The 16,843-nt window shown below is 37.6% G+C and overlaps 2 protein-coding genes across 2 annotated transcripts in view; one reads left to right on the top strand and one right to left on the bottom strand.

Annotated features, from left to right (window-relative positions):
• Positions 1–2,180: 2,180 nt before the first annotated feature.
• The window catches only part of birc5b (baculoviral IAP repeat containing 5b), a 152,257-nt gene continuing 137,594 nt past the window's right edge, over positions 2,181–16,843 (top strand). Inside the window, exons 1-4 of the mRNA XM_053482317.1 lie at positions 2,181–2,389; positions 4,132–4,241; positions 4,496–4,610; positions 4,680–4,777. Coding sequence (XP_053338292.1) covers positions 2,264–2,389; positions 4,132–4,241; positions 4,496–4,610; positions 4,680–4,769 — 441 coding nt within the window. The 5' untranslated portion in view covers positions 2,181–2,263 and the 3' untranslated portion in view covers positions 4,770–4,777. The remainder of the gene's footprint in view (positions 2,390–4,131; positions 4,242–4,495; positions 4,611–4,679; positions 4,778–16,843) is intronic.
• neurod4 (neuronal differentiation 4) overlaps positions 15,653–16,843 on the bottom strand; it is a 2,510-nt gene continuing 1,319 nt past the window's right edge. The window contains exon 2 of the mRNA XM_053482312.1: positions 15,653–16,843. This exon is cut by the window's right edge and continues 360 nt beyond it. Coding sequence (XP_053338287.1) covers positions 16,142–16,843 — 702 coding nt within the window. The 3' untranslated portion in view covers positions 15,653–16,141.

The following is a 16,843-nucleotide window of genomic DNA, read 5'->3' as shown; positions in this document are numbered from 1 at the left end:
CTTGAAGCAGTACAGTAAAATGGTTTTGCTGCAGACACTCAAGTTCGACACTCAAGTTAACTCGTTTAAAAAGTTTTATTAAATAAATTATTTTCTATTTCATATTTTTCAATTATATTTCATATTTTTATTTCAATAATCAATTAAGGATTATTTTCTTCTCTTTTATGTAAAGCACTTTGAATTACCCTTGTGTATAAAATGTGCTATACAAATAAACTTGCTTTGCCTTGAGTGAGATACTGTATGAAATGATGTAACTTTTGGCATCACGTTGGGTAAGTGGTTAGCATTGTCGCCTAAAACTTCCAGGGTTAGGGTTCGATTACTGCTTCCGGTCTGTGTGCATGGAGTTTTCATGTTCTCTCCATGCTTGGTGGGTTTCCTCTGGGCACTCTGGTTTCCTCTCATAGTTCGAAGACATGCAGACTAGTTGGTGTTCCTAAATTACCCGTAGTATTTGGATGGGCGTGTGAGGCCCCCCGCGACCCTGTGGAGGAAAAGCTGTATAGACGATGAGTAAGTGAGTGATGTAACTTACATTTAGGCATTTGGCAGACGCTCTTATCCAGATCTCATTATACATCTGAGCAGTTGAGGGTTAAGGGCCATGCTCAAGGGCCCAACAGTGGCAACTTGGTGGTTGTGGGGTTTGAACCTGGGATCTTCCGAACCATAGTTCAATGCCTTAACCACTGAGCTACCCCTGGCCCACTAACTTGGTGTTTTGATGTTAAGGTGTTTTAATGCTTCTAAATTGCCCATTGTTTATGTATGTGTAATTGTGTGTGTGCCCTGGGCTTCCTGGGATAGGCTCCATGCCCCCAGTTTTATCTCATTGCATCTAACATGCATATGTATTTTATTACCTGTTTAGAAAAACAGATAACATCCCAATTGAACCTTGAAACAGGACCACGAAATTGCACAGAGATGTTTTCTTTTATTCTTGGCACAGACCATCCACCAAATATTTTAGGGTATAAAAATGATCAGTAAAAATAGTATTGTATTAAACAGTCTTACCATCAAGACCTCATAAAAAATAATGTAATAAAAATCTCGGTTTAATGTTTTGTTTAAAAAAAAAACATGTAAAGAAGTAGTGTTTAAGAGAAGATCAATTGGGGATTACTTTGTAATCAGACTGCCTCCAAGGTGCTCAGAAACTTTTACTCCTTCACCACAACCCTGCACAACCCTGGACATTACCATTTTCTTTTTACCATTTTATTTAACTTCATTCCACACAGAAATGACATAAATCCATACCTACTTTGTACAGCTGTTTTCTTTTTGTTCTATATTTCTTCATATATTTTCTATATTGTGTATTTTTGTTGTACAGGTATTTTTATTTAACTTTATATTTATTTCTTATTCATAGTCTTTTATTTTAAGGTCACAATCAGTTGTCTAAGCATTTCACTGCATATCGTACTGTGTATGACTGTGTATGTGACAAATTAAATTTTAATTTTAATTTTAGTTTACTTGTGGGGAAAAACATTTGTTTGTAAATCATGATCAGCTCTTTTTTCTGCCACATCTGTTTTTTTCATAGCTGAATATCAAATAGTGTGCACTGTACGTAGTGCAAAGTTAACCAAGGTTAAAATATATTGTTTTAAACATTATGATTTTTAATCATACCAATATAATGTACGTTTTAAGAGCTCCCTGTGCTGTAAAGAAAAAACAAGTGGCACAAACGATTGCTGTAATAATTCTGCTTGGTTAGTCCCACCATCAGCATGTGAAAGAGTGCCAAGTTGTTTATGACTTTTAAAGTCGTAAATGCAAAGTTTACAAGGAACACACACACACACAGGAAACAAAATCTTCATGTTGGTTCAGTACTTAATGTCCCCAGCAGAGAGAGACATTTACAACCTGAGTGTAAATTAATTCACAAGGGGACTTATTTAGAGTTAAAGCTTATGGTACACATTGCATGCTAGTTGGGTGTCCTGACTGATTACTGTCACTGTTTAATTGTATTTTGTATTTTTATACACACACATAATTCGTTTCGTTAAAAATATTTTTTTAGGGGGAAAAATGTGTTAAATGAACCTAACTAGCGCCTTTAATATATTAAATAACCGCCATTTTCGCCTCAGCTGAAGCTTGTCGACAATCATGGCTGCTTAATTATTGCTGAATCATGCTCGTGTTTGCTTGACTGCTTTTCCAGCGTAGTAGCCTCTTTTTTCTCGCCGGTGTGTTCTTAGCTTATACAGTTTTAATAAACCTTTGTGTTATGTCTCATTCAGACGTGATTGCTTCCAGATTCCTGACTTTTGACCAAATGTACAGCTATGAGAGACGCTTACAGACGTTTGTAGATTGGCCTTTCCGTGAGGACTGTCAGTGCACACCTGAGCTGGTGAGTTCAGATAGCATTGCTCCTTCACATTCTACTGAATAAAACAGTCCTGCATTTAAGCTAACGTCCTGAGGGCTGATTTTATTTCACTTAACATATTAATGAGTTGGCTTCGTGCTGCAATCTTTACTCCTGACACCACACTGATTAGCTCTCTAACAGGTGTTGTGTTTTGTGGTAATGTCTCTGTGGTTAACCACTACTTACAAACAGGCCCATTTTTAATCACCAGGAATATTACACATATATTCTAGCTTACTAACAGCATGAAGGTGCTACTTTTCCTTTTGATGTAGCTTATAATACCTGTGTATACTGTACTTGCATTCATATCTTCCATTTACAGTACAATATGTGGCATGGTGGCTTAGTTTGTAGCACTGTGGCCTTGCACCTCTTGGCTACGGGTTTGATTTCTGCCTCTGGTCATTGTGCATGGAGTTTGCATGTTCTCTGCGCTTGGTAGGTTTTCTCTGGGTGCTCCGGTTTCCTCCCACAGTCCAAATCCATTCAGATTAGGCTAATTGGCGTTCCCAAATTCAATTCAATTCAATTCAATTTTATTTGTATAGCGCTTTTAGCAATTTTCATTGCCGCAAAGCAGCTTTACATAGTCAAAAGAATTATTAGGCCAAATTGCCTGTAGTGTGTGTGTGTGTTGAAACCCCATCCAGGATGTACCTGACCTTGTGCCCTAATCCAGATAGCACGCCGCTGGAGAGCCAACATCATTTTGTCCATTGAAACGTTGGTGGGGCCAAAGATGGAATCGTGCAATGTTGGTTCAGTTGGTTGGAAATTGGACCCTTTTGATCATCGCCAATAATAAGAAAACACATTCATATATCTCCAGAAATGTATTTGCTAAATGCCAACTGGCTGATGCAATATAGTTAAATTTAATGTTATTTGGGTACTATATATATTACATTAGTAACCAACCCTCATATGAGCTCCTGAGAGAGCCTGCTGCACTGGCTGAAGCAATATAATTTCATTTCCAACCTTGCCATTATCCACTGAAACAACATTGGGCCAACCTATGGTGGCCACACCAATGGGTCGACCACTGACGCCAACGTTGGCCCAGCGTATGCACTGCTGTTGGCCAGACGTCAGAGCACTGACAAAGGGTTACTAAAATCTTGCTGATGTTTTTTAAGTATAAGCAGGATAGGTGATGAGTAAGTGATCAAGGTTCAACATCAAGATATGGAATCTTATCCAGTCCAACCAAGGGCACCAAATCTGCATGCATTCATTTATACACAGTCCCAGTTCGGGGGAAATATGTACCTATGCCTGTTTGGGGTTTTTTTTTTTTTTTTTTTGGAGGGAACTGAAGAACCTTGTGTAAAACCATGCAGATACCAACAACACTTGCAAAACTCAGCTGACTCTAACTTGGGCCTAAACCAGGCAACATGGAGCTATGAGGCACCAAACCTAGCGATTATGCCTCTGTGCTGTCCTGTTCCTATTTTCCTGGGTAAATAGTTCACATGATTTGATCCAGTTTAGGCTGTACTGGATATTTTTGCATGTCTTGTATTTGAAGAGATTTTGACTCCCTATTTAAATGTATGTAACTAAAGCCTCAGAAATATGTATTTTAGAATTATTTACCTTAAAGGTAAGCTTGTTCCTGCCATCCTGGATTGGTAGGTGTAGTTTTTTTTGTTTTGTTTTTTTTTTGTTTTTTTAGACTATTATAGAATTGTAGCTTTTATTTTTCTTTACAGATGGCCAAGGCAGGTTTCGTGCACTGTCCTAGTGAGAATGAGCCTGACGTTGCCTGCTGTTTCTACTGCCTCAAAGAGTTGGAAGGATGGGAGCCAGAAGATGTTCCCTGGTACGCCTGCTTTCATTAGCAGTAAATAAATTACCGTCCCCTGCTGTCTTCAGATGTGTTACAAATTAGACTACGGATGTCCTGTATGTGTGCCAGAGATCCAGTCTGCTTACAGACTTTATTTTATATATGATTACCTGTCTCAGATCTTGTAGAGCATAAAATCAATAAAACAGCTACACTCAGAATACACAGTGCTGTATTTAGGCAATATGTTAACACTTTGATCACTGAAACGTGCTTGTTTTTCCAAGGTCAGAGCATGCTAAACGTTCTCCAGACTGTGGATTCCTACAGATGAAACCCTTTGATGAGCTCACTGCCATTGAGTTTTTTCGTCTTGAGCATGGGAGGATTCGGAATTACATTGTAAGAAGTGTCACTATTTTATTTTTAATCTTGAAGGTTTATAATTTTGCACTTTCTTTCTCCCCCCAGAGGAAAATGGCACACATGAAAATAGCGCATTTTCGAGATGAAGTGGAAAACACCAGCAAAAATTTGAAAGTTCTTTTCGATATCTTGTAGGTTTTTTTTATTATTTATTTTATGTCGTTGTCAATCAATAAATTATGTTCTGTTCACATTTAATTTGGCTCACAAATATGTAACCATTTTCTGTGTCAGCGGGCCACTGGGAGGCAGTGTCCTGCAGGGTTCTTTGCTTAACTGCTCCAGTCAGCGTGAGCATGGGGAAACTGAATACTAGCAGTTATTTGCTCTGACTCGCCCAAATCCTGCATGTGTCTAACAGAAGTAAACAAATGAAACGTTTACCCCATTTTTAGCTGTTTAGCTCAACTTGCCACACTATATTTTTTCCCCTTCTTTTAAAGCCCCCACTCATCCAAACCTTGACCCTGGGCAGATGGTCTTTAGCTCCTCCCCCTCAATACCAACTGTTGCCCCAGCAACATCTGTCACTTTGGACACTGTGTATAGGAGGAAGGGGACACGGTGCATCCAAAACTAATACTGCACACTTGTATGTAAAGGTAGAACATTACTTTTTTTCTGGCCAACACAGTATTGCATTTAATATGATGCAGATCTTTTTATACATGTTTAGAACAGCAAGTTGTCTTGGTCACCTCTACTGTAAATAGGGGCAAGTTACTGGGTGTCTAGTTGCTTTAATTTAACAAGTGTTTTTGATCTTCTGGTTTCAGTGTAAACTATAGATGCATTTTTCACATTGAATATGATCATGGATCTCAAAAGGGGTTGTGAAAAACATAACTAGGGCTTCTACACTTTCAAAATGCATTAGCAATTGAAACCCAAGCACTTTATTTATACATGCAAAGTGCTATAGCATAGGGTATGAGTTGTCAATTATAATGACAGTTTTTTTTTTTTTTTTAAATGGACTGTATGGGTGAAAAAAGCCAATGTTCTCATGCATATTGATTTAATATGCATCATTCCTCAGTTAGTCTTATATATTTGATAAAATTGTCTCCTTTATGTAATAATTAAAGGGGTGTCTGTTTGAGAACACCTGGCATTTATGTATAAACAAAAATAGCTGTATACTAAAGGTTGAGATGCATTCAAATTTGATTAGTAGTAACATGACCCTGGAAATAATTGCTCATTTAAAAATAACATCTGCATTAGTCCTGCTTGACATTTTTTCATTATTTCCGTATCCTAGTGTTAGATTATTAATTCCTGTTATGCTGATTGAAATAGACAAAAAAAATAAAAATAAAACTAGACCTTACATTGTTAAACAGATTGAACATGTACAGTACAAAATGTTTTTCTGTTCATTTGTGTCATATGTATGTGGGTTAGCATTGGAAGGGAGGTAGGATTAAAGGTACTATCCCATCTCCCCCTTCCTCTGTTCCGGATTGATGTGCAATGCATCTTTTTGGATACAGCGCCTTAATTCTGCTTTATCCGCTCAATACACCACAAATATTGTAATAATAAAAATAAAGATATTTTGAGGAATTCACTAAAAAATGACACAAAAAAAATGTTTTTGGTGTTGGGGATGCAGTGTAGCGCATGCCAAGTGTAGCAGGTGCTGGGATTTGTACAATATTTAGAATGTATGTTAATCAGGGAATTAGTGTTGGCTGTTAGCGTTGGTCTTCTGATTCATTTTCATTACCATATAAGCAAAACAATATGCACTAACTAGCAACGACTAAGATGAGTCTGATGAGTGGCTGTGCTTCAAACAGTGTCTGGTTAGCAACTCGTTTTGGTCATGCGAGTGAGTGGCATATGGACAAATGGACAGATGTTCCCAACAGAAAGTTTACAACCTGAGAGCACCATTGGGGCCCATCTGTTGCTGTGTGCGGGACCTCCCTCCTAGTCCCTCAGCTCTCCTCATCTTACACTGGAGGGGCCTTTCCCCATGTCCCTCACCTCCGCTCAGCATCCCCCCTCTTCACCCAACCCCATAATCAAAGCCTTTCAGGGCTTATTACATGCAGCGCAAATTAATGATGAGGGCCTCACCTGGAGGTGTGGGGTTAAACTCACAGGAGCAAATGAGGCCGCTGAACGAAGGCTGTGCACTTGTGTCCAGACTTATGAGGTCGGTCAAGTGACAATTTTAGTATTAGAAAGTGATATCAGGTTACTTTTATGCAAGTTTTCTTTTTCAAAATGGAGCTTCATTTTTACTTTGGTTTTACGAACGTATCAGCTTTGATCACATTTGAAATTTAGTTCAGATAATATTTTGAAGCTATATATGCATTAATTCTAAAAGCCAACTGTTTCATGATGTTAATGCATTTAACATACAACTTGAATTATTTACCAAAATTCTCTTTGATTAATTATTTAACAGCCAGACCAACGTCAATGTAGATCGATTTTTCAAACACTGACTAGCATTAAAGCCTTTAGACATGTTTAGTGCCATAAGGAACAAAAAAAACATAATGGAGGATCTGATGTAATACATTTCTAATATTTCAAGGTTACACAAACATCTTTTTTTGACATTTTTGCTATTTCACACTTTTACTTTTTATAACTTTTAAATAGGGGATTTAATTTTTTTCACAATTTAATTTTGTGTAATTTTAAAGGCTAAAGCTAAAAAATAAGCTGATCAACTTTAAAGTAATCAGTGATAATATTTTAAGCCCACATACATAGCCTGCCTTTCTGTATGGCAGAACTCTCTGCCTAACTCATTAATACAAACCAATAAAAATTTTGTAAAGTTGATCATCTTACACCTTGTTTCTGCTAAAAAAAAAAAAAAAAGTTTTTAAATAGATTATTAAATCCAGCACATAACTGTTCATAACATCACTTGTGCTCTCAGCTTGGGTATTTTACTGCTTTTTATTAGCACCACAATTTCAGAATGTATGACAAACTGGTTTTCAGCATTCTGCAGGAAAAAAACACATACATTGATCTGTCCATTTATCTTTGAAAGTTCAGGTTTCATAGTATACTTGCCTTTTTTTGGAATAAGCCATGCTGTGTCGCATGTTTGTTTGTGTTTTATGAGGATTTGGCCGCTTTGTATTACAGTATTATCGCATTGATTTAAGCTGTTGAGTGATGTATATAGCCACGCCCACCTCAAGGGGAAAAGCAATATATTTGTCCAAAAAGGCGCTGGATGGTGTGACGTAATCTGGCACATAACTGTTCATTATGTCTTTTCTACTTAACATTTTGATTTAATTTAAAGGACAAATTTAACTTCAGGCAAATACCGATGGACTTGCAAAGTGTGTGCTGTGGCATCACACAAAATTTCAGACAGCATACAGACAGAAATTTCTGGTCCTCCAACTAATAAAATGTAAAGATATCAGTGAACAAGCAAGATCTTTCCAATGAACAGACAAAACCTTTATTTTATTTATATAGATTTATTTATATTTATACGTCAAGGCGGCCTAAAAATTAAGAGTACCTTACTGTATATCACTCGTTTTTTAATTATTATTATTTGGGGTCATATGAAGTTAGTAGTCCATCAAAATCAACTTTTAGGTACTTAGAAAGGACGTCATCTCTGCATGTAACATCAATTCTGATACCATAAGAAATGCATTCTTGTACCTAGTTTATGCACAAGTGCCACAAAGTCAGAGGGCATTACTTAAAGCATTTGCTGTCATTTTTACATCTGCTTATGAATGCAGACTTTTAAACCACCCTATATGCCTATACAGTATGTTAATTGCAAAGTCTAGATCCAATCCATCAACTTTCCTCATTGACTTTAAACTCATCATCAGTCTCATAATTTTGCCTGCTCCAAGCCAAATCTGGGCAGATACTGTATTCCATAGTGTCTATAGACTATAATCTACAGCACTCCAAATCCCGCTGTGACCTCTTGCCCTCCCCTTTTCTAGTTCTTTCTTTCCTTTCTATTTCTTTCTCTTTATTTCTCCATTTCTTTGCATGGTGAGCAGCGTGAGCAGGATGGAGGACTCCCTCTCTCACACGGCTCGGCCCTCCTACCTTGCCTTCTTTTTGTGCCTCCATCCATCTGTCCCTCCTCTCCAGCCATTGTAGAGCCTCAAAGCTGGGCCACGTCCACAATGCAGTGGGCGTGTAGAGGGGGGAGGCAGGGTAAACACGACAGCATCCCCATCCCATTAGAAGCTCTTTAACTCTGACACCCTAGCACTCTCACAAGGGTCTGGGCTCACGGCTTGGACTCAACCTTTTAGCCTCACCTCACAATATCACCCTGCAATGCCTAGTCTTTATTCTTATTTAACTCTTGATTGAACATTCTCCCTAGTAAGAACTATTATGCAGCTTCGTCTGCCTTAACTTTATTACTTTATTAGTTATTCCTTTTACTTATTTATAAGGAAGAAAAATACATTATTGAAAACATGAATCCATGTGACATGGATGTGAATCTTCATTGCATTCTTTGTCGTTTTTTTTTCTTTCTCTCTCACTCCAACTTATTCTTTTATTTCTGCATCTCTTTGTCTTTCCTTTCCCAAAGCTCTTCTTCCCTCGGGCCCCACATCTCCCTCATTTCTCCTTGCAGCTGCTCCCGGGGTCTCGCTCGCTCCATCTCGATTTCACTGGGCTCCTGCTCTGGCACCTTGGCCGTCCTTTTTCCCGAGAGCATCTGGGAGTGTGAGTGACCGAGGAGGAGGGAGGATCACAGTGTTAGCAGCAGCTTAAAGGCAAGGGATTAAGGCAGCACAACCACTGATTAAAGCCTTCCAGCCTCCTATGGCCCCATTAATACAATCTTAATCACGATGCTTTATCCCTCATCTCGCCCCTGTGGATCAGGACCTTTCATTTACTGGGAGTTCGTGTTGTTTGCCCAGTGGATTAGTGCCACAGAGAGACAAAAAAGGCGAGGGAGCAAAAGAGAGAGAGGTTCGAGGCTGCACTTTAATGTCCAATCACTTGTTCTTCATCTCTCTTTCACTTTTTTTTTAACCAAAAAAAACTCTAGACTTCCTGAGAATATTATGCCATCTGAAATGTCTTTTTAGTGCATGAACGAAATATGTGCACGTTTGTTATTTTGTTATGGCTGGAGATGGTATGAGATGGTGATAGAAATGTTAAGTCGTAGAAATTTAATTGAGTTCAAATATTATGAAGGTTATGCACAGATTTACACAATGATAACAACAACATCAAGAAGGAACTAATTCTCACGTTTGTTTTACTTTATGCTACACTTTATGCTGCACTTCATTACAAATCTTTACATTACAATGCTTTATATAGTAAATGAAGCAGATACTCATTATGGAGGAAAGTATAACCTTTAATTCTAATTGAAGTTTTAAAAAGTAAAGAATAAATGCAATCAAAAATAAAAGAAATAATTTGTTATTTTAATATAAGACTACAAACAATTTGCAAATGACAAAGTACAATTAAATCCTATTGTGTTCCATGTTCTTTTATTATCATATTATTTTAAAAAGCAATAATTTTTTTCTTTTAAGTTAAAGGGGAAAAAACAACTATTGATATTTTTTAATTAATATTTGGGTTTCAATATTTCAACTTTCACAGTGTATATTTTTGTCTAAGAAGAAAATTTCCAAGTTGCAACTGATCCAACAGACAAACAGACAGGAGTTAATAGGGCAGTTTATACTGCATTATGTAATAGCCGAAAAGTTACAAGCAGTTCTTTGTTGTTTATGCAGAATTTACCATATCATACTCAATTTGTTTTTAGTTGTATTGGTGACTCAGTGGTATGTTTCTCACCTGCCATGTGGAAGGCCTCGGTTCTATTCCCAGCCAGTGCCCAAACCCCAGCCACTGGTTGCAGTGCCAGTCCCAATCCCAGATAAAATAGAAGGGGTTGTGTCAGGAAGGGCATCCAGTGTAAAACTTGTGCCAAGTTGTTGTGCAGATCGGATGGTCTGCTGCGGCGCCCCAAGATGGGAGCAACCGAAGGACTGACAACAACAACTCAAATTTGTTTTTATACTAGTAATGGATAAATAAAACATATAAAAACAACAACAAGAATATGAAGTATTTTAGCATGTAAGCATGTAATGTACAGTAGACTTGAGAAATAGCTCTCGAGGCTCCATGAAGAACTTTTTGATGCTGAAAAACTGGTGATGCTGAATGCTGGTTGAAACAGATGAGTGGGGCAATAAGGTTGCAGCTGAGGTTGTTACATAAACAATACATTTTTAAATTGTACATTTTTTACATTTTTTTTTACTTTAGGCAGACAGTCACAATGAAACCTTTTAATTTTTTTTACCATTGCCTTAATTTAATCTAAATAATTTCATTTAATTTACTTAAATATGAGAAAGAAAAGGCTTTTGCACCATACTTATACTGTACTATTTAATTATACTACTATTTCTGAAACATCATTCTTTCAAAAAGCTATTTACAAAGTTGGTGTTATGATGATCATGATGATCCCATAGATGTTCTTTAGAGTAGAAATCTGATGTCACATTTTTGGCATTTATTGTTTTTGTTTGGACATTAAATTTCAAAACTGATCGCACATTAGTACATCCTCTATCCTCTTCTATCCGGAACTATGTGAACTGTGGGAGAGGTGGTGCTCCCGGCAGAGGTCACAGTGATGGCAGCAGCTCCCCCGGGACAGAGCCACAGGGCAGAGACTCAGTCAGTGCAACACGTTTCTGTTCCCATCAGCTTTTGAGTGCTCGTGTCAGCACAGTCAGAGAGCAGCTGATCACTCTCAACCTTCCCCATCCACTCTGGTGAGAGAGCCACACATGCCACTGCTCTTTTGTCTTCGAATATGAAAAGACTTTTTAAAAATGGGATATAAATTAGAATGTCTTGTAGTAAATGCAATTTAGAAATGGAAACACATTTTGGTTTAAATGTTGAATTATATATAATCATATAATATAAATAAATATAATTTCCAGTTGGAGATGGAAACACATTTTGGTTTAAATGTTTAATTAATATATTAAGAAATAGATTTTGCATTAGTTATGCAACGCCCACATAAAGTCCTTTTTTTTCTAAAACTTTGCACTCATCTGTCTGAACATATTTGTTGTGCCTAGCAGTTTATACAAAAATATATATGTCAAAGCCATCACTACCATGTGACCATCATTTTTACTCACATTTATCTTAAAAGACCTGTCCTTCTTCTAAGATTCTTTCATTAAATAAAGTTTATTAAGTATTTTCTGACCATTATGGCAACTTTAATGTAATGCTTACTTTCCAAAAATGATCAGTATCTATTCTGTTTAGGTTATTAATGATATTTTAGATTATTTCCTCGAATAAAGTGAGAAATAAAAGCTTCATGTGTTCAAAATCCATGTGTTCAATGTATATATCAGGTCCACACAAAAGAAATACACTATATATCTCTTACTTTTTATTTTTATTTTATTTATACATTTTTTATAACTTGTGGTTGTGTGTTGCATATGAATAAATTGATTCACATTATTACAATTTTAAAGCACTTTTAGCTTGTTATAAATAAATGTTCACATAAATATTCACCGGTGCTCAGGATCGAATGCAGCTGGAAGCTGGAACACAACTCACTCCACCACATGATTTCCCATCTTCTTGCAAGATTTAATAATGTGATTTGATCGTATTTATACTAGGTCACTAGATCACACTCTACATAGTTCAAGGTAGTTTTTATTGTTATTCAATTTAAACTGAAATCAATTAAGTGTAAATAATGAAATCATGTATGAAAGAATAACTGGATGCAGGGTGTACCAAGCATCTCCATACAGTACATAGGGTAAATATCACTTTCTTATTTATTAATTTTCAGCAAAATGCCTTTAAAAAATGTTCATACTTTATATAAATATCATATACTATATAGCATGCCTTTGGCAAAAGAAGAATGTATGAAAATCATTCTTGTGGCTGGAACAGTGAACTAATGTAAAATTAATGATGTTTTCTTAAATCTGACCAATCACTGTCCATCCATCCATCCATCCATCCATCATTACCTTTACCTTTATCCTGTGTAGGTAACTTGGGAGACATAGTGGTTTGCACTGTCGCCTTGCACCTCCAGGGCCCAGGTTTGATTCCCTGTGCTTGGTGGGTTTCCTTCGAGTAGTCCAGTTTCCTCCCACAGTCCAAAGACAACAGATTAAGCTAATTGATATTCCCAAATTGCACGTAGTGTGTGAGTGAGTGTGTGTGCCCTGCAATGGATTGGCACCCTGTCCAGGGTGTTTCCTGCTTTATGCCCTAAGTCTCTGGGGATAGGCTCCAGGCCCCTGCAACCCTGAATACAGGGTAAAGTTCCATAGACAGTAAGTGAGTGAGGTAACTTGGGACACAAGGCAGGATGCACCTTTGGATAGGGCGCGAACCCATTGCAAGGCACAAGCACACAATCACAGATTACAGGCAAAATGAAAATAAATCAACCTGTAGGAGGAAACTGGATTAGCTGGAGGAAACCCACCAAGCACAGGGACAACTTGCAAACTCCATGTACACAGATTTGAAGTGAGATTCGAACCCTCATCCTACCAACCCAACCACTAAGCCACATGTCCCGACAATTCTGTGCCAGACCCCTTCCTGACTATTAGCTGTAAACTTTCCGTGCCTTTAAAGAAAATATTGCTTTAAAATTGAGAATAGGAACATTATACACTCAGATACATGCCTTACACAGGTATATATTCTTATAATTTATGGCCCAGTCTCAGTGTTTCGGAATATGACAACACTTGATTGTAGATCATTTTTTGTTACTTAGCAATTTACTGTGTACCACGTACCACATTTTAAAAACTCCAACAAAAGTTTTTAGAATTATGTGCTGAAGTTCTTCTGAATTTGTTTGACTTAGCATGAATCTATGCTTGATTATAATTATTATTATTATTATTATTATTATTATTATTATTATTAATAAACCAAACCTATCTATATGCATTTTTATAAACGGACACTTTCCCAATAAAAGGGAATCAAATCACAATCAGCTAGGTAGGCATGCTATGTAACTATTAGCTAGTTAGCATTGCTTTGTACCCCCTTCTTCATGTCTCTTTGCACACCTGTCTGCCTCTTTCCATCTGTGACCATGTGGAGTTATGTCTTCAGTGCTGGGGATGAGAGGAAACTGAGCTGCTAAAAAGAAAAGAGGACTTGGACCAGAATTCATTTACCTCCCTGTTTTGCATACTGCATCCAACATCTCTCTCTCATTCTCTCATTCTCCCTCTCTCTCTCTCTCTCTCTGTGCCTCAGCTGTCTGTCAGCCCCCCCGCAGCTCTCCCAGCTGTCTCAGCTCCCCGAACGAGCGGCTTCACGACAATGCAGGTCGAAGGTCAAGAGAAAGAACAGTCTGCACTTACAATGGACCAGTGGCGCCCGCTAAAAAACAATCACTCCTTTTTCTTTTTTTTTCTCTTCTTCTTCACTTCTCTGGCCATGCCGGGGCTGGAAAAGACAAACCTATAGAGATGTCTGTGAACGGGCTCCACTTCATGCACAACAGCCTGCCCTTCTTTTGGAAATGCCTCAAATAAATAATGCATGCACACTAACACACAGTAACACACACTCACTCTCTCACACACACAAACACTTGTTCCACTGCTTTTCCAAACCACCTTCACACTCCATTACCCTTCTTTGTTGAAGAACCTCCATGTTGACCAATATCAGCACAAAGCTGCACACAGTCAATGGCTCTTGGCTCGACTGCAGTGATATAAATGTGCGGCCAAATGAGAGAGAGAGAGAAACAGTTGTGGAAGAGAATTGTGGTGCTATGTAACATACCTTAGTATCAGGATTTGAAGTCAAAACCCTGGGATTCCTCGGCAGTAGTTAATATTAACGGAATCCATTATTAAAATTACAAATGCTACGATTTACCTTGTGTGGTGCTGCAACGGTGGGGTGGTAAATAAATTAGTTTATTTACTTCTCTGTTGTGCAGGCGCTTAATGCACCTCTCTGTATTCGTGCCCCTCTAATGGGTGATTCTAGGAAACATTCCTAGAAAGCCTTTTATTTTATTTTATATTTCTCTTGTTATTTTCCCATCTGAATGGAACATGTCTTTTAAATTGTTTAGACTTGTTTAGAGAACCTTTTAGTGGCAAAAATAGAGTGAGAAGGATTATATAGTAGTTCTCTCATTTGCGTTTTCATCACTTTGACCTATGATGCTGAGAAAATTAAAGTAAGAGTGAAAACTGTCTCTGTGGCACAGTCACCTGTTCTTCAGAGCCTGAGTTCCCATGGCTCCACGAGGCCAGTGTGACTTGACTTACTGCTTGGTTCTATAAAACAAAACACTCAGCTAGGTCGTTGAGAATCATGCTAAAGTGGTTCTCAAAAAATCTCTACATTTTTATATGATTCTCGAGCATTACTCTCAATATGAGGACATATGGTCCTCATAAGGTATTGCCATCTTTGCATCAATATTATCTTTGTGAGGACCAAATGCAGTTAAAATGTGTTCATATGATTTTATTGTCTGTGCACTAACACTCCATTGTAGCTGTTATGGTAGAAAAGGCATATTTATTTTAATGTTAATGTTTAAATAATTAATTAATTAATTAATTAATTAGGTAGTCAATGTTTATTTTCTATATAATAATAATAATAAAAATAATACGGGGAAGAAACTGATATCCAGTGAGATGTCTTTAACATGCAACCAATATGCTATTTTTTCTTATTCTTTTTTTTTTTGACTTTACAAAAAAAAAAGCAGTTAAAAGGAAAATAAAATGGATGACCAAAATGATTTGTATATAATATAAGAATATTTATTTTTTTAAGTGCGAAATAGATATTTACAAAACATTTCATGAACTGACAAATACAGTGGAAGTGGCACAAAATACATACATACCAAAAAAAAAAAAAAAAAGCTAAATAATCCAATAAATAAATTAAATACTTCATGAGGAATGGTAACAAAATGATAACCCAGTGCAGACTGTTTCTATAAAAATGACACAGTCAAAATAAATATTAAATACAGCTATAAATAAATGCATTTGTATGTCTTTCTGGCAAAATGTATTGCTTTTTAGAGGGTGTTTATCAAAATAGGATTTTGAGCAGAATGTAAAAGATAAAAGCTTTAGAAAAATAGAAGTGTATGGAGGAGAGGAGTTTATAGCTTTTACAGTATATGCATAAAGGACCTCTCTATCTAGGGAGAGGAGTTAAGGTCAAAAAGTATGGAAGTATGAAAGAAGAAAATCCAGAAGAAGTCATAAACCAAATCATTGATTACAAATGCAAGAATAAATTAATCAAAATAAGTATCTCTGCAATGCTTCTGTTTCAGGCAGGCTACGGTTTTCTCACTGTATAAATTGTGTGTTTTCAATCTGCCTCTTGCATGTGTTTTAATTCTGGATGCATGTTCTGAGGTCTGTGACAGCCACAACTGTTCATTCGTTGTAAATGGTGCCCATTTGTGAGCTTACAATATGTGGTGCAGCAAACGACTCAAAAGCGATATCTAAAGGTAGCTCATAACGGGATCCGGGGAACAGTGCATGGCCCTGAGGCAATCCAGTTATAGAGGATGCTGGATAGTGGTGAGAAGACAGATAGTGGGCAGGGTGTGCGGGATTGTGTGGATTGTAGTTCCTCTCAGTGTCAGGCTCTTGCTTGAGGGCGAAGTTGCCGCTGATGCTAAGAGGTGGAGTGAGAGGGCCGTCGTAAGGCGGCGTACCATTGCTACACTCATTGGGTGAGTGATTCTCATATGTCGCTCCTTTGAACCCCTTCAGATGAAGAAGGTGAGAGGCCTCCAATGAGCCATAGGGAGGGCTAGGAAGACCAGGTGATGGGAAGCTCAAAGCATGTGCCTGCTGAGCACTCACTGCTTCCAAGGGTACATTATTCTCATCCAGTTTACCCAGCAGCATGGATGAAGGTCCAAGCTGAAGGCAGCCAGCTACCAGGTTGCTGGTTGGCTGAGAGAGCCCTTTGCAGAGCATCTCCAGAAAACCGTGACTCTCTGGTGACTGGCCACTCTCAAGAACCTCAGATAATGCCCAAATATAGTTGCGCGCCAGTCGCAAGGTCTCGATCTTGGACAGTTTCTGTGTCTTGGAGTAACATGGCATGACTCGCCGTAGGTTGTC

The sequence above is a fragment of the Clarias gariepinus genome, chromosome 22 (genome assembly GCF_024256425.1).
Source record: "Clarias gariepinus isolate MV-2021 ecotype Netherlands chromosome 22, CGAR_prim_01v2, whole genome shotgun sequence".
NCBI classification, from domain to species: Eukaryota; Metazoa; Chordata; class Actinopteri; order Siluriformes; family Clariidae; genus Clarias; species Clarias gariepinus.
This window is presented reverse-complemented; position numbering and strand designations above follow the sequence as displayed.